Raw genomic sequence first — 26,660 nt, 5'->3', positions numbered from 1 at the left:
TCAGGACTTTTTTCAGACCTCACGAGTTGTTAACAGACAAAGATTTTTTTTTTTCTTATACAATTCAGGAATTTTGTAACAGAATTCAGGACTTCTTTTTATAGACTATAGGACTTTTTTGAAGGGGTAAGAGGTTAACTGATAAATCAATACACGAAATATACTTTGAATGAACAAACATCTAATTGTTCGTGCGTGACATGTATTGATGCTTGAATGTGCACACACGCAGGTGAATACATGAATATGGAAGTTTTGAGTCTCTAATATCGGAAAGAAAACGTCTTATGTCAAATAAAGAAGGCAGAGTATGAAAATAAGGACTGGATATAAGCAAACATTGCTAAATTAATAAATGAATGTAAATGGGCCAATGCTTTACATATCCCAGAACAGGAAGCTGTTTCGTTTCAATTAGGCTTCGATTCTTACATATATGCTTTCATGGGCAAATGTAATTGATAAAAAACAATAAAGTGCGCCATTATATCTAATTGAATGATTGAATTTTCTCATGATATGAATATAATGAGAAAGGGGAAATGTTACAAGAAAAGGAAATGGACCCAAGGTTTGGGAAATGACACGAAGGAAGGCGAAGTAATTGACAAAAGGGCTGGAAGGGAAATGGCTGAACGGAGACAAATAATAATAATAATAATTGAAAGATAATTTGTTTGATAATAAAGAAATATGAATAGAACATGAGGAGAGGCTAGAATTGAATAGCCACGTATACAATGACACGACAGAGAAAACGTAATTGGTTAGGGATAACCTTACAATATATATATATATATATATATATATATATAGAGAGAGAGAGAGAGAGAGTTTTGTAGGCTTGAGGACTTTTTAGACTTGAGGAGTTTGTAGATTTCAGGGCTCTTTAGATTTCAGGATTTTATACACACTTCAGAGCCTTTTATACACACTTCAGGATTTTTATACAAAATTCAGGACTTTTATAAACACTTCAGGACTTTAGATAGACTTAAGAAGTTTTTGTATAGACTTCAGGACTTTTTATATGTATACATATTTCAGGACTTTTTGTATAGACTTCAGGACTTTATATACATAGACTTCAGGACTTTTTGTATAGAATTCAGGACTTTTTATAGATATACTTCAGGACTTTTTGTGTAGACTTCAGGACTTATATATATATATAAATCAGGAATTTTATGTAGATTTCAGGACTTTTTATGTAGACTTCAGGACTTTTTACTTAAACTCCAGGAATTTTATAGACTACATGATGTTTAGATTTCACGATTTTTAAGAGACTTCAGGACTTTTTAGCAGACTTAAAGACTTTTTTTTTTTTTAGAGAATTCAGGAATTTTATAACAGAATTCACGACTTCTTTTTAGACTATAGAACTTTTTTTGAAGGGGTGAGAGGTTAACTGATAAATCAATACACGAAATATACTTTGAATGAACAACAATTAATTTCCGTACGCGAGATATATTGATGCTTGAATGTGCACACATGCAGGTGAATACATGAATATGCAAGTTTTGAGTCTCTAATATCGGAAAGAAAACGTCTTATGTCAAATAAAGAAGGCAGAGTATGAAAATAAGGACTGGGTATAAGCAAACATTGCCAAATGAATAAATGAATATAAATGGGCCAATTCTTTACATATCCCAGAACAGGAAGCTGTTTCGTTTCAATTAGGCTTCGATTCTTACATATATGATTTCATGGGCAAGTGTAATTGATAAAAAGCAATAAAGTGCGCCATTATATGTAATTGAATAATTGAAATATCTCATGATATGAATATAATGAGAAAGGGCAAATATTACAAGAAAAGGAAATGGACCCAAGTTTTGGAAAATGACACGAAGGAAGGCAAAGTAATTGACAAAAGGGTTGGAAGGGAAATGGCTGAACGGAGACAAATAAGAATAATAACAATAATTGAAAGCTAATTTGTTTGATAATAAAGAAATATGAATAGAACATGAGGAGAGGCTAGAATTGAATAGCCACGTATACAATGACACGACAGAGAAAACGTAATTGGTTTGGGATAACCCTATAATATATATATATATATATATATATATATATATATATATATATATATATGTTTTTTTTTTTAGACTTGAGGACTTGTTATACTTGAGGACTTTGTAGATTTAAGGACCCTTTAGACTTCAGGACTTTTGGTATACAATTCAGGACTTTTATACACACTTGAGGACTTTAGATAGAGATAAGAAATTTTTGTATAGACTTCAGGATTTATATATATACTTTCAGGACTTTTTGTACAGACTTCAGGACTTTTATATATAATTCAGGAGTTTTATGTAGATTTAAGGACTTATATAGACTTCAGGACTTTTTATGTAGACTTCAGGACTTTTTATGTAGACTTCAGGACTTTTTAATTTAAACTCCAGGAATTTTATAGACTTCACGACGTTTAGATTTCACGATTTTTAAGAGACTTCAGGACTTTTCTCTGAACTTAGGACTTTTTAACAGAGTTAAAGATTTTTTTTTTTTTTTTTTTTTAAATCAGGAATTTTGTAGCAGAATTCAGGACTTCTTTTTACAGACTATAGGACTTTTGTGAAGGGGTAAGAGATTAATTGATAAATCAATACACGAAATATACTTTGATTGAACAAAGTGCGCGACATGTATTGATGCTTGTATGTGCACACATGTAGGTGAATATATGAATATGTAAGTTTTGAGTCTCTAATATCGGAAAGAAAACGTCTTATGTAAAATAAAGAAGGATGGCGAAGTAGTTGGAAGGGAAATGGCTGAACGGAGACAAATAAGAATAATACCAATAATTGAAAGATAATTTGTTTGATAATAAAGAAATATGAATAGAACATGAGGAGAGGCTAGAATTGAATAGCCACGTATACAATGACAGGACAGAGAAAACGTAATTGGTTTTGGGATAACCCTATAATATATATATATATATATATATATATATATATATATATATATAGAGAGAGAGTTTTTGTAGACTTGAGGACTTTTTATACTTGAGGACTTTGTAGATTTAAGGACCCTTTAGACTTCAGGACTTTTGGTATACACTTCAGGACTTTTATATACACTTCAGAACCTTTTATACGCAATTCAGGACTTTTTATACACACTTCAGGATTTTTTTATACACACTTCAGAACTATTTATACACACTTGAGGACTTTAGATAGAGATAAGAAATTTTTGTATAGACTTCAGGATTTATATATATACTTTCAGGACTTTGTGTACAGACTTCAGGACTTTTATATATAATTAAGGAGTTTTATGTAGATTTCAGGACTTATATAGACTTCAGGACTTTTTATGTAGACTTTAGGACTTATGTAGACTTCAGGACTTATTTAAACTCCAGGAATTTTACAGACTTCACGACGTTTAGATTTCACGATTTTTAAGACACTTCAGGACTTTTTTCAGACCTTAGGACTTTTTAACAGACTTAAAGATTTTTTTTTATTGAAATCAGTAATTTTGTAGCAGAATTCAGGACTTCTTTTTACAGACTATAGGACTTTTGTGACGGGGTAAGAGATTAACTGATAAATCAAAAATATACACGAAATATACTTTGAATAAACAAAGGCTTTAAACTTCGTGCGCGACATGTATTGATGCTTGTATGTGCACACATGTAGGTGAATATATGAATATGTAAGTTTTGAGTCTCTAATATCGGAAAGAAAACGTCTTATGTAAAATAAAGAAGGAAGGCGAAGTAATTGACAAAAGGGTTGGAAGGGAAATGGCTGAACGGAGACAAATAAGAATAATAATAATTAAAAGATAATTTGTTTTATAATAAAGATATATGAATAGAACATGAGGAGAGGCTAGAATTGAATAGCCACGTATACAATGACACGACAGAGAAAACGTAATTGGTTTGGAATAACCTTACAATATATATATATATATATATATATATATATATATATATATATGAGAGAGTTTTTTGTAGACTTGAGGACTCTTTAGACTTGAGGACTTTGTAGACTTCAGGACTCTTTAGACTTCAGGATTTTTAAATATACACTTCAGGACTTTTTTTAGATACACTTCAGGACTTTTTATACGCAATTCAGGACTTTTTTTATACACACTTCAGGACGTTTTATACACACTTCAAGACTTTTTATACACACACCAGGACTTTTTATACACAATTCAGGACTTTTTATACACACATCAGGACTTTAGATAGACTTAAGGACTTTTTGTATAGACTTCAGGACTTTTACATATATATACTTCAGGACTCTGTATAGACTCCAGGACTTTTATATGTAATTCAGGACTTTTATGTCGATTTCAGGACTTATGTAGACTTCAGGACTTTTTATGTAGACTTCAGAACTTTTTATTTAAACTCCAGGAATTTTATAGACTTCACGATGTTTCGATTTCACGATTTCTAAGAGACTTTAGGACTTTTTTTCAGACCTTAGGACTTTTTAACAGACTTAAAGAATTTTTTTTTTTTTAAGAATTTAGGACTTCTTTTTAGACTATAGAACTTTTTTGAAGGGGTAAGAGGTTAACTGATAAATCAATACACAAAATATACCTTGAATGAACAATTGCCTTTTTATTCGTGCGCGACATGTATTCATGCTTGAATGTGCACACACGCAGGTGAATACATGAATATGCAAGTTTTGAGTCTAATATCGGAAAGAAAACGTCTTATGTCAAATAAAGTAGGCAGAGTATGAAAATAAGGGCTGGGTATAAGCAAACATTGCTAAATGAATAAATGAATATAAATGGGCCAATTCTTTACATATCCCACAAAATGAAGCTGTTTCCTTTCAATTAGGCTTCGATTCTTACATATATGATTTCATGGGCAAGTGTAATTCATAAAAAGCAGAATCCAGGACTTCTTTTTACTGACTACAGGACTTTTGTGAAGGGGTAAGAGATTAACTGATAAATCAATACACAAAATATACTTTGAATGAAGAAGAATCCTATCTTACGTGCGCGAGATGTATTGATGATTGAATGTGCACACATGCAGGTGAATAAAATTTTAGATTTAAGAGGGAAACAGGCAAGAACTTGTTTACCATAAGAGTTGTCAACAAATGGAATAGACTCAGTAACCTTGATGTATGTAGCGAGTGCTGCAACTATTGGTTGTGTTAAGAATAGGTTAGGCAACTTTATGTATGGGGATGACAGGTGGTCATGGACATGAAAACTGCCTAGTACTGGACTTGTGGTCTTTAGCAGTCTCCTTCATTCTTATGATTTGATCTTTTATTCTACAGGAAAGGTGTCCCTACCAGCGGGAATATGTCGCCTAATGAAGATGAAGATCAACCCTCTGTTTGTGCTATTGCTGATCATGAAGAAAGCCCCTCTCCTCCACTACCTCCTTCAAAACCTAATATCCCATTAAACCCCATACACTTTGTACGTACAGTACATGGGGTTATAAATCTCACCCAAGGGCACAAAAGCTGATTGACGAAACTTTAGTTTCAATGAAACAAACTTGGGATGCAGAGAGAGACCTATATAAAGTCCAGCAGGAATACTTTAGGATTAAACTCAACAAGCTGAAAGAGAGCAAGTAAAAGCTAAGTTGTTCTCTCATACTGATAATGTGTCCATATTTTTTGTGTTCAAATTAGCATATATCAAACTAATTTATAGCATTGTATTAGTGATGTATCTGCCTCGGTCTTCCTCTTACACAAAGGCCCATCCCTCTGGTACAATATCAATTCTGCTGTCAAAAACAGGACAATAAAAGAAAGATACAGTAGAACCCCGGTTCTCAAACACCTTTCAAGTTGAACAAAGCTCTTCTCTCTCCGCCAAAAACTGAGAAGTTTTTGCTCAAGTAGTCGACCAAAATATTGGTCCTAAAAAAAAATAGAATGAAGTTCAAAGTTTATCCATAAAAAGTACAGTTGAACCTCTTTTCTCAATCACAATGTGTTCTAGAAAAATGTTCTAGAACCAATTTGGTTGAGGACTTAAAAAACTTACTGATCTGCTGTCTGTATCCATCAGATCAACAAGTTTTTTCAGTCCTCAACCAAATAGGTTCTTCTAGAACATTTTTCTAGAACAGATTGTGGTTGAGAAAAGAGGTTCAACTGGACTTTTTATGGATTCCTAACTCTGCATTAATTAATGGGCAAATTCTAAAGTCATGTGAAGATTAGAAAACATATACTGACCAAGTATTTGGTGTTCTGCTGGTGAGAGAAAAATACTACAGATAGGTCCTCTTCATTGTACTTTAGAAATGACAAGGATGCAGAGGATCAAATAAAGTATAAAAATAAAATACCCACTGGGGTGACTTTGGAAAGAAGAGAATTAAGAGAGTACTTTCATTGAGAGTAAAATGGCAGTTTAGGGGAAATTTCTCAAGATTCCAAGTCCAAACCAAACACACACACAAAATGAAAGGTATCCAGTGGAAGGAAGGAAAGGTAGAGGATACTTGTTGACTATTATTTATAAAAGGTAATTGTACAGCAAAATGATGTCATGTTTCAGAAAATCTAGTTTCTCTCAGCTCTAAAACTGAATTTAGCTGTGCAACCTGCCATTTTATCATCACTTATATTTCATTTATAAATGTAACATTGCTAATGCTGTTGCTCATCTAATATGAACTTTATTTCATTCCTTGTTTCTAAATTAGAAAAAAAAGAATGTGGAGAAGAACTAAGGGTAAAACCAGTCAGGAATAAACTTGGACAAAGACCTGTGTCTTCTTTATCCACCTTCCTCAACTTGTCACAATGTCTCAATACACACACACACAAATATATATATATATATATATATATATATATATATATACATGCATATACCTCTAATACTGCCACATTCACACTTGTCTCCTTTTTATATGTGTAAAAAAGTCTGGGCAAAATGAAACATGGCAAGTTTTACTACATAGTTTTATTACTTCTATTCACAACAGTTTTTGAGCCTTCAGCAATTATGTTGGTATATATCAATTACGTGCACTATCCTTGTTTTTCTGCATGAGTCTGTTGTCATTTTTCAGTACTTTTCATTTTTCTCTCTTTAATGTCTCTCTCATCTGCAACTCTTGTTCTTGTATTCTATGTGAGTATTCCATGTGTTCCCTGAGCTCCTGCCGTAATTCTTGTACTTGTTTGTTTAGCCTATACATACAGCCACGATAGTGGTCTCAGTCATCTTGTATTCCTTTTCTTTTGTGGTAATGGATATGGATGGCCATTGCCAATAGAACCGATTGGTGCTGCAACTGTTCCTATGGAAGTAGATGAGGTACTCCTCATTGCATCACCGATATGTTTTGTGTTTGAAAGCAATGGAGTAACTCCAGTTGTAATACCTGCTCTTGAAGGTAAGGATGTAGACACTTTAGTAGTTTTCTCTCCAATATATGGGAATGTTGCTTGTGGAACATCAGTCACATTCTATATGTATGCCTGAGGTTTCTTTAAAGATCCACCAAGTATAAAGGAAGCTAGAAAGTTATAATATTTAGTTGTTGTTGTTGTTTTTATTTATTCTTCTGCCAGGTTGCTTATGAACATACCTGAAGAACATGTATTTAGATATCTCCATTTCCCTTCAATTTCCTGCACTGTCACATACCTACAATCTACAGGAAAGTGTAACACTTCACTGCCTGGGTAATCTATTCTGTGTACTAATAAAAAAGAAAGGATTAATTGAATTAATATGTCATTAATAAATCACCCATTGAACTACTGAAAACAATCAAATATAGGCCATAACAGCAAAAAAGCAAGAGAAACAACCTAATTTGGTCAAACTAGAAAAGCTACTAGTATCCAAACTGCTTTAATCATGAATATACAAGTAGTTCAAAACTATTGAATTCTGTGACTAATATATTGTCAAAAGATACTTTTTATTTGCATGAATCAAGTCAGAAATAAACATGGTTACAGGCAGAATGAGGCAAAGCAGTGCCAAGTACTTGTAAACATTGGACTTATTTATAACAAATAGGACAATTCCATTGCTTTGAAAGCAGTGTCATCAATTTTGTTGCATTTAGATAACAACTGTTTTGGCCGGTCATGGGACTGACATCAAACAAGATGAAGGATTGATCAATTCAAGGCCTAAAAATAGGTCAAGCTAGACAGAGAAAACAGCAGCGAAAATGCCACGAAATGGAAAGTAAAATACAAGACCTGGAAGAAGATTGGAGATACATTAAAGTAGCTGGGATCAAATGAAAGAGTGGAGCAGTGAAAGAAAATAGGGTGGATCCCACAGGTTAGGCAATAAATACATTTATTACCCTAGCTTTCTTTAAATAGAAATTGGCCATGACCACCAATTCAGCCCATAAGCCACTCAATGAAGAGAATTTGGTCTTCTGTCTGGAAAAAATGAGTGTAGGACAGGGCATATATTTCATCAATCCAATTACTACAACAACAGCAAACCATCCACAATTAAGCATAATAGGGGCTGAAGCTTTGCTGAGTTATGAGTAATTCATTTTCAACCATTCCCACATGCACAAGTGTAATGATAAGACTTCTAACATGGGTGATGATGCGGATGAAACTGTCTTGAGACATGGTACATGGTGACTAGGCATATTTACATGTGGTAACTTGGCATATCGCTGACTTCAGAACAACAGACTGAATTGTTTTTAATTTCCTATGTTATGAAGCCTGTATCATGCATGACTTGGACCTATTTCACTGTACAGGAAGAAAAGCAAACGGGCACCAAAATATCTTCTTCTTTTCTCGGTACAAGGCCTTATACTAGAGTCTTTGGGACACACAATCAAGGAGTTGGCCCTGGCCGCTACCTACCAGACCTCTGCAATGTAGATTTATTTTTCTAGAGGCATGAAGTGGCACAAGTGACCTTTGGGCTAGTATACACTAAGATGTGACAGGGTTTAACATGGCAAACCTTTTTCCTATCAGGAAGCAAGGATAGTACCCCTTACAGAGGCCTTTGTAGCTTGGAATTTAATGAACCACGCCCTTGATTCAATTAACTGATGGCAGGGTTCAAACTGCCAACACCTCAACCTCTGTCACCAATTGCAACACTCTTATTACCCAATCAGCCAGTGAGCATGCATCCAATAATGGGATTCATCAAGAACATGGAGGATGAAATACAAACATCATATTCTTTATCATCTTTGAAATATAATTTATTCATTTGTGAGTACACACCCTAGGACTGCCTAAGATATTGGGCCTTGCCTGACCATGTAATACCTCAAAGAGGAAACAAAAAATATATGAAAACCAAAATAGGTCAAAAATAAAATAAAACCGTAATTGAAAGAAAATTTATGAAAAGACGCAACAATCAATATTATATAACACACACAAAAAGAACTCGTGGTGTAGCTGACATAAAATTCTACAGTTCAGATGAACTTTGACTGTTCTGCTTAAATTTCCCCATCTTTGCCTCAGTGATGATTTTTGAACAAAGTTTTTGAACATTTTTTTTTTTTTTTTTTTTTTTTTTTTTTTTTGTCTTTGAGTACATCAAGCAATCTTTTCCAAAATTAGCTTCTACACAAGCTTATGCAATTATTTTCAAATGAAACCTTGTCGCTTAATTTCACAGCATTACATAATCGTCATATATATTTTCCCATATCGCCATTATATCTTTTCATGCTTTTTTCATCGATTAGTCATATAAGTTAAGTTTGATCAAAAAGATGAGAGAAAACGGAGGAAGGGATAACGTTAGAAAAAATATATATACATAAGTGTATATATCTATCTATATCTATCTATCTATCTATATATATATATATATATATATATATATATATATATATATATATATATATACGATATAATGATAAATAAATGAATGTCTATTTTTTGCATACTAGTATGACTTTTTATTTATTTTATATATATACGTATATATATATAAATATATATATATAAATATATATATATAGAGAGAAATTTATATATATATATATATTTTTTTGTACAGACTTCAGGGCTTTTGGCAGACTTCAGGACTTTTCGCATAATTCAGGGATATTTACAGACTTCAGGATTTTTAACAGACTTCAGGATTTTTCTTGCAGATTTCAGTTTTTAGATTTCAGGACTTTATATATACTTCAGGACCTTTTATATAGAGTTCAGGAATGTTAGACTTCAGGATTATTTTATAGACTTTCAGGATTTATACAGACTTCAGGACTTTTTTTATAAACACGTCAGGACTTTTTAATATACACTTCAGGACTATTTACACACTTCAAGACTTTTTATATAGACTTCAGGACTTTTATATATAGTTCAGGACTTTTATGTAGACTTCAGGACTTTTTATTTAGACTCCAGGAATTATATATGAGATAATAATGAATACGTCTATTTTTTGCATACAAGTTTGACTTTATTTATTTTTTCATTTTGTGTATACATAATGGCGCACTTTATTGATAAAAACCAATGAATTGCGCCATTATGTCTAACCGTAATCAATTTTTCCCATGTCTTTATTATATCCTTTCATGCTTCCACATTCGTAAACTTGATTATTCAATACTAATCTGACGTCGCACCTAGTGACGAGGGTGTTGTATTTTATTTTTTTATCATTATTATTTTTTATGTATTCTAATTCTATATAATATGTTTAAAAGATAAAAAGGTGTAGAGAAAATACATTTTTTCACATTTTGCAAAGCGGTAATAGATCAACTAAAATCAATACACAAAATATACATTGAATGAACAGCAACCATATACTGGTGCGCGAGATTATTTAATGCTTGAATGTGCGCACATACAGGTGAATAAATGAATATGCAAGTTTTGAGCCTCTAATATCGGAAAGAAAACGCCTTATGTCAAATAAAGAAGGCAGGGTATGAAAATAAGGACTGGGTATAAGCAAACATTGATAAATAGATAAATTAATATAAATGGGCCAATTCTTGACATATCCCACAAAATGAAGCTGTTTCGTTTCAATTAGGCTTCGATTCTTACATATATGATTTCATGGGCAAGTGTAATTGATAAAGAGCAAAGTGCGCCATTATATCTAATTGAATCATTTAATTTTCTCATGATATGAATATAATGAGAAAGGGAAAATGTTACAAGAAAAGGAAATGGACCCAAGTTTTGGGAAATGACACGAACGAACGCGAATTGACAAAACGGGAAGTGGCTGAACGGAGACAAATAAGAACAATAATAATTAAAAGATAATTTGTTTTATAATAAAGAAGTATTAACACAACATGAGTAGAGTCATAGAATTGAATACCCACGTGTACAATGCACGACAGAGAAAACATAAATGGTTTGATATAACCTTACAATATATATATATATATATTTTTTTGTGTTTGACTATATCTAGCCATCATTTACAAACTTAACATCTACACACGGTTATGCAAATAATTTCAAATGGAAACCTCTCTCAATTTCATAGGATTATCTAATCGTCATATATATTTTCCCATGTCGTCATTATATCTCTTAATGAATTTACAATATATATATATATATATATATATATATATATATATATATATAGAGAGAGAGAGAGAGAGTTTTTTTTTGTGTTTGAGTATATCTAGCCATCATTTCCAAACTTAACACCTACACACGGCTATGCAAATAATTTCAAATGAAAACTTGTCTCGACTGCGATGGCATGAAATTAAAAGTGATTTGTGGTTGAAAAAGGATATTAATTGATCACTGGGAACCATTCATTGTGTATGTATACACATATACATATACGTATGCATATCCATATACATGTACATACACATATACGTATACATATACATATACATATACATACACATATCAATATACATATACATATGCATATACATATACGTATGCATATCCATATACATACACATATACATATACATACACATATACATATATATATATATATATATACATATGCATATACATATGCATATATATATATATATATACATATACATATATACATAGACACATAGAACGAATACTTGGGTAGTAGATAGCAGAGGAGCAGTTAATCGAGATCAGTAAGACAGAAGTCTGTCCCTTTTGCTTCGGAGGGTGAATAGAACAGGCAGGTAGCACGCACGCACGCACGCACGCACACTAAAGGTACAGCATATGGTAGCGGAAGGGGTCAGTCAGTCAGTCAGTCAGTCAGAACGGAACTAACTAGAGCAGGAAAAGTTGACCATACCAAAGTCAGGAAACAAACAAGCAAACTATCGGAAGTCTGGGTGAGGTTGTTCCACATCGGTTCCGTCACCAAAAATTGCATCATAAGAACATAAGAATGAAGGAGACTGCAAGAGACCATAAGGCCTACACTAGGCAGCTCCGTATCCATCACCACCTGTCATCCACCCCATCCATAAAGTTGCCTAATCGTTTCTCAAAACAACTGATAGTTTCAGCGCTTACTACATGGTTACCAAGTCTATTCCATTCGTTGACCACCCTATTAGTAAACCAATTCTTGCCTATTTCCTTCTTAAATCTAAATTTGTCCAATCTAAATCCATTACTGCGAGTCCTACCCTCTTGTTTTAATATGATGACCTTGTTTGCATCGCCCTTGTTAAAGCCTTTGATCCACTTGAAGAACGCCTCTATTAGGTCACCCCGCACTCTGCGTCTTTCCAGAGAGTGTAAGTTAAGGTGTCTAAACTCCGATGACAAGATTCTTGTCATTTGGTCAAATAAAGCAAAAAGTCATAAAACACCAAAATGTTTGATCAAACACACACCAGAAAAATATGACGTCAGTCCTCGCTTCGCTCGCAGCGAAGCGAGGAGGACTGCTGACGTCATATTTTTCTGGTGTTTGATCAAACATTTTGGTGTTTTATGATTTTTTGCTTTATTTGACCAAATGACAAGAATATTGTCATCGGAGTTTAATGGGTTAAGGTGCCTAAGGCTAAGCATCTTCCAGGAGTTCCGGAGGGTCCGAAGTGTGGCGGTGATGTAGGGCTTCCGCCTCCGGTGTAATTACTGCTCATGCACAGGAAGCTCGTACCACTGTACCTTGCTGATATGTTGTAAGTGTCCAAACGGAATCCGATCTCGTATATCGGTGGTCGGGGAACAGGGGGGGTACATTACTCCAAATGGGGTAATTTAGATTTTTTCTTTGTTTGGGGGGGGAGGGGGGTCATGGACGTGCTAACGGATACGGATGTGGATGTGCTGAATGAAGGACACTAATATGAAAGTTGGAGAAAAAGAATGATGCATCGAGGATCCCACGCTCTTTAAAACTACGGGAACGGAGAAATGTCAGTATTGAAACTATTTCGTCATTATTGAATCAGTATTGAAACTGTTTTTCACCCTCAGTGAGACCGCTTTTGTGTTTGTTATACATGAATTCTATAATTAAATTGGCTTATTCCCCAGAGTGCTTAAAAGTGTGAGGTAAATTCATTTTACTACAAATTCTACACCCAAAAAAGTTACCTGGGCCCGGCCGTATATCATCTTCACTATTAGTGAAAAGATGACCAATGCCCGCTCGCTCGCTCGCGCGCTTTTGCTATGTAAACAAACTTGAACCAACAAGTGCTGCACAGGTGCCTGGAGCTGGGTGGGTATTATCCGGACGCTTTTCCTCCTAATGCTCCTCCTCATCTTGTTCCTGACCCTCCCTCCAGCCTAGCCATCCATCCCAGGAAGGAAGGAAGGAAGAAGTTTGCGACGATCAGCGACGGACGGTTTCTCGAACGTCATTCATCAGGCATCGACCAGGAAAGGAGGAGGAGGAGGAGGAGGGACGTTCTTCCAATAGCCAGGTGGGTGGTCACCGTGGCTCCAGAAGAAGTAGACAACGAACTACCCTCCCCCCCCACTCCGGCGTGAGGAGGGGAGGGGAGCGGAGGGCGAGGGCAAGCAAGGACACCGCGGGCGATGGAGAAGACAGGACGAGGGCGGGTGGTCAAGAAGGGGAAGGGATCTGCTGTCAGTACCAGCCCCAAAAATATCCATCAGCATCATCATCAGTGGGTAAGTATTCACGGCTGTGTAAGAAAGAAAGACAATAAAATCCAGCAAGGTTTCTTCTTGAACCTCCTCCGTTAGTAAATAGCCAAGCGTGTGTCTTCCTACCCTTACACTGTTGCAGATTTTGGCAAGATTAATAATACCTCTTTTTCCTCTTGTCAAATGTCCTCATAGGAAGTACCCTGACGATAGGATTGGAAAAGATTAGAGAGGAGAGTGATTCCTCCATAGTTATGAACATATTTCGTTAAGTGTTCCCTCAGAACTTGTCGTTGCTTTCTCCTTGACAATGCTCCTCTCTTCGCCAGGAGAGGAACTAAGTAACTTAAACGGGCTGCCTAACTCGAACAAAAGTCCCTTCAAGTTAGCTAGAATTGGTTAGTGCCAGCATCATTGACGTTGTTATTACTTCTGGTTACCAGCAGAACGGCTTTTTCTCACAGGGAGGTACAAATCAACAACTCGGAAGGAATATTGCTGTATTTATTAGGGAAGCGTGCAGGAAACGTTGAATACAATGGTAGGTAAACTACAAGGAGGAGGATGTCACAGCCTGTCTTGTCTTGTCTTGTCTTGTCTTCTGCAAGAGAAGGTAGTAGTGCCCGCGTCGATCAAGACGACCACCTGTGGGAGGGAGGAGGGAGCTGGATGGATGGATGGATGGATGGAGTGGACTGCAGACCACCTCGAGGCCATTTCCTCCCACCCACCGGCATCTGGGAGGAGACCATCCATCCATCCATCCATCCACGTCGGTCAGGGAGCTCGTCGTACATCCTCTCAGTCGGCGGTCGAACATGGGCACGTGCGTGCGATCAGGAGAGGAGGGAGGGACAACGGAGAGTTCGACAAGGAAGAAAAGGATTCATCTCCGAAGGTGACTTGAACTGAAAGGAAGGAAGGAAGGAAGGAAGGAAGGCAGGTTTTCTTGGATCCAAAAGTGATGCTAGGGAGGGAGGGAGGGAGATAGACCCCGATGATGGACTTGTGTCTTTCGAAAGTTACGGGCCTTTTGAATCCCCCAGAGGTAGGTAGGTAGGATGATAAGTATCGAGAGTTCTCCGCAGAGGGGTGGGTGCATGCAGGAGGGTTCAGGTTGACGATCTGCTCTCAGGGACAATGGAACGCTTTCATTTTCGCCTGTAAGGGGTGGGGGGGGGAAAGGGGGGGGGAAGGGTTCTTTCGGGCCACAGACACCATCTCCCCCACTCCTCCACGTCGTCTTCATCCTGTTCTCCTTCATCACCAATATCTACTGACTGAAGATTTCTGTCAGACTCTGCGGGTGTGCTTCTTCTGGCAGGCACTTCTGCTACGGATATTCTTCCTCCTCAATATTCTTGAAATCAGTGCTTGTGGTCTCACCCTCATGCAAACGCGCTGTAGTAGACCATCTTGGATCCTTCCTTCCAGTAGAGGGACTCAGAACTGTTTTTGTTCTTCTGCAAAGAAGGTAAGGAAAAAGGTAAGAACAGTGAGAGAGAGTGGCCTTCGCGTCTTCCAAAAGAGAGTAGGGGTACTCACTGGGGGCAAAAATACATTCATTCATCTTACTCATGGTTGAGCGAGTGGCACATACTCTCTCTCTCTCTCTCTCTCTCTCTCTCTCTCTCTCTCTCTCTCTCTCTCTCTCTCTCTCTCTCTCTCTCTCTCTCTCTCTCTCTCCCTCTCTCACTCTCTCTCAAACACACACACACACACACACAATCGTCGGATTGGCGGCGAAGATTGGAACTCCGGAGAAAAGGCAATTTTCGTGGATTTCAACTACGAGGAAGTACCTTTTTGTATTATTTATAGAATCATGAAAGGCATAGGAACTATTGATAGAGAGGATCTAATAAAATGGGGTGATAGAAATACAAGAGGACACGGAAAGAAAATCAAGAAAGACAGTTATAGAAGAGATCTGAAAAAGAACAGCTTTCCCCACAGGGTAATAGATGTTTGGAACAAGTTAGATGAGAAAGTGGTGTGTGCAAAAACAATACATGAATTTAAAAACAGTTTAGATCAAATGAGATATGAAGACGGGACATCACGAGCATAGCTCCTCTTCCCGTAAAATACAACTAGGTAAATACACACACACACACACCTCGTGGCGCAGTGGCTAGAGTTCCCAGCTGCCACTACGGAGGTACGGGTTCGAATCCCGCCCAGGGCTGAAACAACTTCAGTATCATTGCGCTGCGAGGTGTTACTCCAACTCTCGTGGGCGGGGAGTTGGGTGTGTGTGTGCGTGTAAGGTCACAGCATTACCCATAGATCGGTCATATATAAACTCTGAGCTCTCTTCCAACACAGGATCCAAGACCATGGTGAATCACACACATACACATACTGTACATACATACATATATACATACATACATATATATGAGTACATACATACATACATACATACATACATACATACATACATATATACATGGATACATACATACGAGTACATACATACATACATACATACATACATACATACATACATACATACATACATACATACATACATACATACATACATACATACATACATACATACATACGATTACATACATACATACATACGTATATCGTTCCCATTCTAAAATATATATATATATATATATATATATATATATATATATATATATATATATATGTAGACTTATACTCAAAAGAAACATATTAATGAGGAGCAACTAAAAGGGACAAGGTTTCAGTAACATACATGAGACTGAGCTCATTGTTTCAGGATTTGAATATCTATGTCAAAATCGAGACAAAAAAGAAATTAGAATTGGGATGTTCTAATCTGTGTCGAAAATTATACCCAGGAATGGGTAAGGATTAAACCAACTAAAACAATACAAGGTTAAATGTAGAAGTTGTTTATAGGCCAAAACCTTGATTATGATTTTCTTAACTACTGGGCTCTTGTTCATGCGACGTTTCATCATGATTAGGACTGTTTCCTAAAGATCATATGGGCAGCATCACAACACAACAGTTTAAGGAACTCCTGAGCAGACGTTCTTAGTGAGAATGACTGATCTTTAGTAATGAAATATGCTGAACTCACTGACTGCAAGAAACTAGAGATGGATAACTGAAATAGAACACAGAGAAAATAGTAATTCTAGTCCCACAATATAATTAGGTACTAGCGAGAAAACAACTGCTTGAACATTTTTGAATGTGTAATACTAAACTTGATCAACCTCATCTTGCTGATTTAGACAAGAGCAAGATATCACAGACTGGTTGTCGTCAAGATTAGATGGGAAACAAATGTGTCATGACCCACATTTTTGATCATCAGGGACTGATACAGATTGTAGGACTTGCATTTTTTGTCGTTATTCTAATTATATAGATCGATATTCCTTTATGATGTTTTGCTCCTTGAAAATTTATGACAGAATAGTGCTAAGAGAGTGTTAATAATTTTCAAGATTTTTAATCACGTTATGCTTGGAGCAACCGAAAGTGAATAATTCCTACATTTTAAGAAGATACATCTTATGAACCATGAGTCGTTATCCGTTTTGGTACAGATGAAGGAAGCTTTACAAAATATCTATATTGGAATTATCTATATTCATATTCCATTTCAATTAGTCCAGTCGAAAGAGTGGTCTGGAAATTTGAAAAATTTATTACTATAAAGAAATATGTTTATAAATTTATTTAAGATTCCTGGGTCTTTGTGAAATCAAGAGCTCGAAATTAATTGTGAGAAGGTAAAAAGGACAGTTTTGTAGCAACTATAAAGATGAAAGAATGATTAGAATCATATTGACATAATAATATCTGTCACAGGTGAAGTTGACTATCCGGATGAATGCTTGTTCGATGCAGGAAACGACGATCTTAGTTCCGTATCCATAACCAAACCTTTTCAAAGTGAATTATCGGCTGAACTGTGTCGTGAATCGTAAAACTATAACTACATATTTCCGTTAATGTAACCAGGAATGATAACTGTTTCACCAAAAGTTACGTCAAAGATAGATTACTAACTACTGTCACTTAACTCCCCTCAGAGGCCACATTTCCCCTCAAGCCTTTCCCTCGCCAATAACACAGAACTGACCTGATCTGGCTTTGTCAATGAAATCAGGAATTGCCCACAGACCAACTGGCAGCTGGACTTTTGCTACGACCTAAGAGCATAAGAATGGAAGGAGACTGCAAGAGACCATAGTACCTACACTAGGCAGTTCTCTGTCCCTTAATACCATAGGTATCTAATATTCCCTTAAAACGTCCAATTGCTTCAGCGCTCACTGCATAATTACTAAGTCTATTCCATTCGTTGTTAACCAATCTGTGGTTCGCGTCACCATCCACATGACAAGCTTATCATCACTCAGAGTCGCGACTTACCACCGACGATTCCCGATTTGCAAAGACCGTAACCGCTGACACAGTTGCACTCGAGGGGGCCCTTTCTCCACGTCACTCTACCTCTGCACTCCTCTTGGTTCTCGTAGTCCTCCGGAAGCACTGAAGGAGAAAAACAGAGAAGAAACAGCCATAAAACGAGGCCGAACGAGGTCAGGGAGGGAGGGAGGGAGAGTGGGGTGGTTGACCGCGCTCGGTCGGACCAATGAGGCGAAAGACACCCCACCCCCAGGAGGAAGAGGAGGAATTTCAAGGAATTATTGTGGAGATAGTGACGCTACTGTGCGTTCTGTAACCACAAGAACAATTTTGACCCCGAGGAGGAGGAGGAATTTCAAGGAATTATTGTGGAGACAGTGACGCTACTGTAACCACAAGGACAATCTTTCAGTGGAAGTTCCCCAACTGTACGCACGCCTACTTACGGCCATCGCAGTTGATCCGCGTGCAGGCTCCAAGACCCTTGTCACACCTACACCAGTTGCACCTTTGCCGGAACTCACCGAGGGTATTGGCAAAGGTGCAACATTCCTGGAACGGCGCCAGGAAGCATGGCACTGAAATGAGGAAAATATGCACCAAGTTTCACTTATTACTATCATCATCATCATCATCATCATCATTATTATTATCATTATTGTTATCATTATTATTATTATCATTGTTATTATCACTATTACTTTTACTATTATTACTATCATTATTATTATTATCATTATTATCATTATTGACATCATTATCATCATCATCATTGTTGTTATGATCACCATTATTATTATTATCATTATTATCACTATCATTACTACCATTATCATTGTCATTATTATTATTGTTATTATCAATGTTATCATTATCATAATCATTGTCGTCATTATCATAACTATTACTGTTACTCTGACAGTATTTTAGTGAAATCGTGTATAGGTAGTGCATTAAATGAGCCTTCAAAAATGGAGCAATGGGAAAGGTTTTACCTTCCGATATATTTTTCCCCCTACTAATAGGAAAAGGCAGGACCCTTTACCTCGCTGGAAGATAAAGTGGTTGAGCATCAGTAGATCTTTTTGCTTGGGGATAATATGCTCTCGTTGGTTTTGCTTGACATCCATTAAGTACAAGACTCCACTGTGCGAAACTATGAATAATGAGTCTGTCCACTAAAGACCTCCCCCGAATTCCTTATCCATCATTTTCTCTGCCATCCCGAATCAAAACTAGGAGGAGAAAAAAACTTATTCGATTGATTGATGAAGCAATGTCTAGTTGTGACAAAATGACGTGGAAAGCAGCACGGAACGACGACGCATTGGGCAGACAGACGACCCGTCTGTCTGCCCAATGCGTCGTCGTTCCGTGCTGCTTTCCACGTCATTTTGTCACAACTAGACATTGCTTCATCAATCAATCGAATAAGTTTTTTTCTCCTCCTAGTCAAGCAAGAGACGGGGAAACCAGGCCTCTCAGTCTTTGTTGGTAAGATGATCGCGGGCCAACCAACCGCCCGCCCGACTGACGGATCATCCAGTTTGCAGCAAGGCTCGTGATTGGCTCAAAGTTCTCTTGGAGTTTGTAGTCGAACCGTTACATGATGGTTCATTGGTAACAACGGTTATCCCTGTTATCAATAAAGTTCTACGTCCGCTAAGTTTCTCGAGAAACTAGGACATGTTCACCGGTTTCCGTCAAGTTTCTTCATCGCGACTATAGTCCTTGACCGGCCATGAAGTGCCTCCTGCTGCTTTGAACTAAAAAGTTGAAGCAACGATGCCCTCCTTCCCCCAATCACCCTCTCCTTTTCCAACACTGGACTATTCTCAACGGTCCTGCCCGTGGACAGCGACGATGCTACTGTCGCAGTTCTCCGCTAGCCACACCGGCAAAGCCGTTCTCAAGAAAAATAAAAAAAAATGCTAGCCATTTCCACAATTACTTTCGTCGAGAATCTACACCCCGGTCGTGACTGCAAAGCTTCATTCAGTCCAAGACTACCTCCCTGTCTCCAGAAAAAAACTCAAATCTTAACCCCACTGACAAAACATCAAGACCTACATTCACCTGTCTCTCAAAGGATTACAAAGGATTACAAAGGCGGAGCATGCTGACAGGAGACCTTTTGGTCCATATCTAGGTCGGATGCGAAAAAAAAAATCATATTAATAATAAAACAATAAATAAAAACTATAATAATGTCAATGATAAACAAACAGGTAAATAGTAAATAATAATAAATTGACATATAGCTAATAATAAATGAAAACCAGACAGACAAATGATAACAAAACAAAAACAAATAATATAAAATAAATCATAATCATTACAGCTATCAGTAGTGATAATCATCGTAGCTATCAATAGTGACCTGCCTCTCGTGGTAAACCCAGCGATATATTTGACCGAACCCCAGGAACCTGCTAACCATTACATATTTCGTCTTGCTGACCCCATACACCATGCCTCAGCGCCGATTACCCACCCAACGCCGATATCGAGCCCCTCCGGTCTACCAGTGCAGACGACGAGAAAGTCTCCTTCATCCATCTTTCCCTTTCTTCAGGACTGTATAACCAGTTGTGAAACCAAGGGTTACTGAGATTTCCATGATGTATTTTGTGTACACGATGCATCCATTATCACTATTGTTCATGGATGCCATGCCCTAGATATCCGAGTCCTATAATTTCCCATTTGTCCGCTAGTTATTTAATGTAAAATGACAAATCAGATGAGAGAGGATCAATTCAATATGCTCGTGCAAGTTTAGACACAATCGATGGTCAGGCCAATCAACATCTACATTCAAACCACCCGTCAATATAAACATAGCAATGGAGAACTTGAACAACACGAATAATCGCACTCCATCTTTAAGTGTGAGCCATCAATACCTGTTCAAAAGCATTTGTAAAATTCAGCTAACAAATAAGTGACACTCTCAAAAAGGTCGTAGTTGCCCTGCACGTCAATGTCATGCGCTGGAATCTCACAGGAGGGACCCTATGGAATGGTCTCGCTAATGCCAGGTCTAGCTACAATCACTTCGTTCCCAGGCTAGTGTCTCCTAAGCATTGCTGCAATGACAATATGTCTAATGGGCAGGTTAAGGATGCTTGCATCTCTGAAGCTTGGACGACGTACGATATCGATGTTGTAATTCCTTCTCTGAGTGTATCAATACGAAATTTTGGATCAAACGTATAGCGGCGGTAGGGTTACGAAAATGGATATGGATTCTTTAGAGTATATATTTAGCAAGCAAGGTTAACGCAGGTTAAAGACTTTGTTCCTTCTAAAAACAGACAATTTCTTACTGGGGAGAAGAAATTCTTCTTTCTTTAGAAACGCTCTTGATCAGTCGAATCATCCTTCAGGCTTTAGTTCGTCCTGCCTTCGGGCGAATTAATATGAAGGCCCTTCGTGATAAAACCCATAACATGTGTTACTGATACCTATTTTTTTCTTTTAAATAAATGATCAAAAGGAGCCATGTGAGACTACTATTCCTAGGTTTTACATCCCGTCAACATCCACACGTCAACAAAGTCGTCACCTAAAGGTGCCAACTCACCACCCAAGTTTTCTGATTGACAGACAGCTTTGCCGTTGATGCAGTTGCACAAGAGGAAACCATTTCTCCAGCTCACTTGGCCTCTGCACTCAGGGTCACCCTCGTAGTCCGACTGAGTCACTGCCAAAAGAGAAAGAAAATACACATCAGCAAGTCAAAATGTTATCATAAGATCAACGGGAGGGAGGGAGGGAGGGAGGGAGGGGCCGCTGGTGGCCGCAATCGGTCACAGATGTGTGGCGCATGACTGACTCCAAGGGGAAACTTTTAGAGGCCGCACTCTGTAACTACGGAGACGGTCTTTCAAGGAAAGTGTCGACAGTACGCCTACTTACGAGCATCACAGTTGATCCGTGTGCAAGCTCCAAGGCCTTTATCGCACCGACACCAGTTGCATCTCTTTCGGAACTGACCCAAAAATCCAGTTGGATTGCAACACTCCTCGGAAGGTAACGGGGAACACTGAGCTGAAAATGGGAAACCTTGAGTAAGTTTAATTAATATTACTACCACTAGGAATGAGTGAGTAGCAGTCCATGGGATATCACCTCATCAACGCTTAGTGGATGAGTATCAACAAACCCTAGTAGCTTAGGATATACTCTCGTTCGTAGTGCTAGATTTGTTCTTTGACTATTAGAATTGTTGCGCCACAAAGCGTGGCAGACCGTCCACTGAAAATGTTATCCCGTGGTCGCTCTGCCCATCATCGTCCCATCAAATCATTTAGGAGGAATTCTCTTCAAGTCAGACAGACAGACAGACAGACGAGGGGAAGTCAGTCTGGCGGCTTTCACTGGACTTGCAAGATTACCCCCCCCCCCAAGAATTTAAAGATTGTGATGCCCAATATTGATTCATTTTTTTTATTTTTTGGGCTCGCGCTGAAAGAGAGCTATGGGGTGCAAATAGAGAATACTATACTCGTATATTCAATTGGCATACCTCCTCTTTGAACCTTGTTTTTCACACTACATAGGAGCTAGCTTTTTACTGAACATACAAGGAATATCAAGGCAGGTGAAATGTTGGAGAGCCACTAATAAAGATATTTGTGCAATTACGAGGTTCAGTCTCCGTAACATCAAAAGAGAACATCTGGAAATTCAGCTACAGTGTATGATGAACTGTAGTTTTGGTGTAGGAAAAACCTTAATATGATTAGCTATTAGTACAATATTAAAGAAGAAACGTATATCAAGAAATACAAAATTAAGAATCTACAATACAATCCTACGACTTATAGTTTTATATGCCAGTGAGACATGGAGCTTAACAAGACAAATGGAACAAAGACTACGGGTAGTGTTTGAGAATACAATATTGAGGCGAATTACTGGACCAATTTTGGATGAAAATGTGAATAGGTGGAGAGGGCGATACAATAATGAGCCGAGAGAAGTAACTAAACAAGAGAAAATAACAGATGTTATAAGTAGAACAAAATTGAGATGGGCTGGGCGTGTGGCGCGTATGGAGGACCATCAAATTCTAGAACGAGTTATAATGAGTAGAATGCCCGGAAGAAGACCCAGAGGGAGACCTCGAATGAGATGATGGACAGACGGTGCGGATGCTGAGATGGACAGAAGAGGAATGAATAAAGCAAACTGGATGAAAGCAGCACAGGACCGAAGGGCGGCATGGAGAGGATTACTGTTGGCGGACCAGAATCTACACGAGCTTCAAGATCCAGCGGAGTGAGTGAGTGACTAGTACATGTGAAAAGGAGTCAAGAATTCCGTGATTCTAATATTTTGATCTGGTCTGGAGGGAGCCAAAAAAAAAAAAAAAAAAAATCCAGAGTGGATCTTGTTCCTGCTAAAGTCAGATGATTTCTTACAAATGAGGAGAGAAACTCGTGTATGGAGTGTCCCTTGGTAAATGAAAACCCCCTTTGGACCAGAATGATATTGAATGTTGTTCATAACAGAATCCTTAACATGCGTTTTTATCTTGGTCAAATGAGACAAATTTCGCACATATTTAGTGATCAGCAAGGACCGAGTAACATTATTTCATAGATTTTACTTCCATCATCTACTGTACATGCCAACAAAGCCATCACCCAGAGGTGCTCATTTACCACTCAAGTTTGCCGATCGGCAGACAGCTTGACCGTTGTTGCAGTTGCATATGAGGTGACCCTTTCTCCAGCTTACTTCACCTCTGCACTCATTCTGATTCTCGTAGTCTTCCCGGGGCACTGAAAAAGAGGACATACATGTGACCACAATAGGTTGCACTTGCGCAGCCGATGACCCAAAGTAAGAACTTGCAAGGAGTGTGGGGATTGTTGACCACACTATGCGTTCTATAACCACGAAGACAATAATTCAGGAAAGGTGTTGACTACTGCACACCTACTTACGGCCATCACAGTTGATCCGCGTGCAAGCTCCAAGGCCTTTATCGCACCGACACCAGTTGCATCTGTCCCGAAATTCTCCCTGTAACCCGGCGGGATTGCAACAAACCTTAGTAGGTTCCGGCACACATTGCCCTGAAAAAGGGGGAGGGGGACATTCAGCAAGTTCCTCTATGATGACATTAATTTTTTTAGTTGCAATGAGGTACAACGAGGTAAAAAATATACAGAAAGATCCAATTCAATTCATAATGAAGTCAGATACAGAAAAATATATAAATAAACATAAAAAACCGGCAAGTAAAACATGGAATAATCAAAAGACAAAATGATTACACCACTTTACTTGCTGGCTGGAGAGAGTGTTCCTACCTATGTCCTGGCTGTTTAAAGACATTATTTTACGTGTGGTTAGCATTTAGTGTGAAATGTTTTAACTTTTGATTCAACATTGAAAATCTATCAAACCTTCTCTAAGTCTCCATCTTTTCTATGCAAAATAGGTTAATATGTTTTGGTTCTTTTTGTATTTGTTCCTGTTATCTTTTCATCAGTTTTGTGGTATGCAACTGCGTCCTTTTCTGTCTGTTATTTTTATAATATTTTTGAATACGGAAAAAAGTATATCAATGATCTATGTAATATAATATGCACCATAATTAATTCCCTGTATTAATAATTGTCACCCGTTGGAACTAGTAATTATTGAAATATATCTTTGTTAACAGATTTGTGATCCACGTATCAATATGTAAATATCTATAAATGTTTGTAGTAATATTCTGTATGGTTAGAATTATAATTTGTAATCTAAATTATTTAGTGCTCCTAATTATGAAATATGCCCTTCTTGCGTAAAGAATCCTATTCCGCTGCCAAGACAGCAGCCTTATTTGCCTACACTCGCATTGTTACTTCCAGTGAACAAGTCCCGAGAGAATTTGAGTTTTCTTTATTAATCCATTCTTCCACGGATGAGTGCCTTCAGCTGTAGTAACATACCACTACAGGACAACATGTTAGGAGTATGGGTGGAGCTGATTAAAGTTCAATGTTCCTGACGCAAATTGAAGGGTCTTGATGGTGACATTATATAGATAGCAGGGCCCAGTTCTGTAAACCTCCGACACTCATTATTGGATCATTAAAATACAAAATACAAAAATACTTCTTTCTAGAGAGAAGTTTTAATAGATCGCCCATAGCGGTATTCTGAATGCTTAGATTTCTTATACAACTGTTTCTTTTCGGTATTTTCTCTTGATAAGACATTTTAGGCGCAATTGGTTCAGAGAGCGTGGGACCTTATCCACGACAACCAACCCCTTGTACGAGGCAATGGCAGCGTCCGGTAAGTCTGAGGGTACACACGTGACAACAGGACACAACCAGGGGCTATACCATGTTCTCAAGGCAGAAAACAAAGTTGAATGTACTGTAAGCACCCTGCCTGCTTCAGGCGCAAAGGCCTTTGTGGAGCTATCAAAAGAGAAAGGGACAACGCGGCCCTTCAAGTCACGTCGCCTGGGAAATCATGTCGAGAAAGGATTTATCATTTCGACCTAATCCTTTGTTGCATTCGGTCAACCAGTTCATAAAGGCTGTCTTGCACATTTCCTCAAAGACCTCAAAAGTGGAGGTTCTCTGCTGTCAAAACAGACATTCATGAAACTCCAACTGCCCATCCTCACAAAATTCTTCCCACTGAAGGTTACAAAGGATTACAATGGAGGAACATGCCGACGGGAGACCTTTTGGTCCAAAACTAGGTCGGATGCGAAATATAAATGTATATAAATGATAAAAAAAAATAGATAAATAAAATAAAATTATGATGATATAGATAATAATAGATAAAATAAGTAAATGAATAAATAGGTAAAGTTAGATAATAAACAGACAGGTAAATAGTAAATAATAATAAATTGGCAGATAAATGATGATGATAATAAATAAGGTTAGTTTTCATCAAACCCATATATAAACATAGATCACTATATATATACATATATATATATATATATATATATATATATATATATATATATATATATATATATATATATAAACTAATCAATAAATAGATAAATAGGCTGACCTACTTGCAAGCTTCATCCTTTCCGGTTTCCCTCTCCTTCTCGCCTACGAACTCACTTCCGAGTAAACTAGTCCCGTCATCCCCTTTATATTTGTATTCATGCATGCATGCACGTATGTATGTACGTATGTATGTATGTATGCATGTATGTATGTATGTATG

General features: G+C 37.4%; 1 protein-coding gene across 1 annotated transcript in view; it reads right to left on the bottom strand.

Moving 5' to 3' along the window:
• Positions 1-14,547: 14,547 nt before the first annotated feature.
• The window catches only part of LOC143031988 (kielin/chordin-like protein), a 16,187-nt gene continuing 4,074 nt past the window's right edge, over positions 14,548-26,660 (bottom strand). The window contains exons 2-8 of the mRNA XM_076196411.1: positions 24,404-24,535; positions 24,119-24,238; positions 22,368-22,499; positions 22,033-22,152; positions 18,893-19,024; positions 18,450-18,569; positions 14,548-15,520 (exon numbers count right to left, since the gene is read on the bottom strand). Coding sequence (XP_076052526.1) covers positions 15,501-15,520; positions 18,450-18,569; positions 18,893-19,024; positions 22,033-22,152; positions 22,368-22,499; positions 24,119-24,238; positions 24,404-24,535 — 776 coding nt within the window. The 3' untranslated portion in view covers positions 14,548-15,500. The remainder of the gene's footprint in view (positions 15,521-18,449; positions 18,570-18,892; positions 19,025-22,032; positions 22,153-22,367; positions 22,500-24,118; positions 24,239-24,403; positions 24,536-26,660) is intronic.

Source organism: Oratosquilla oratoria, chromosome 12 (assembly GCF_046742065.1).
Source record: "Oratosquilla oratoria isolate Oo_2021 chromosome 12, ASM4674206v1, whole genome shotgun sequence".
NCBI classification, from domain to species: Eukaryota; Metazoa; Arthropoda; class Malacostraca; order Stomatopoda; family Squillidae; genus Oratosquilla; species Oratosquilla oratoria.
The sequence above is the reverse complement of the archived record's forward strand: the minus strand, read 5'-3'. Positions and strand labels throughout refer to the sequence as shown.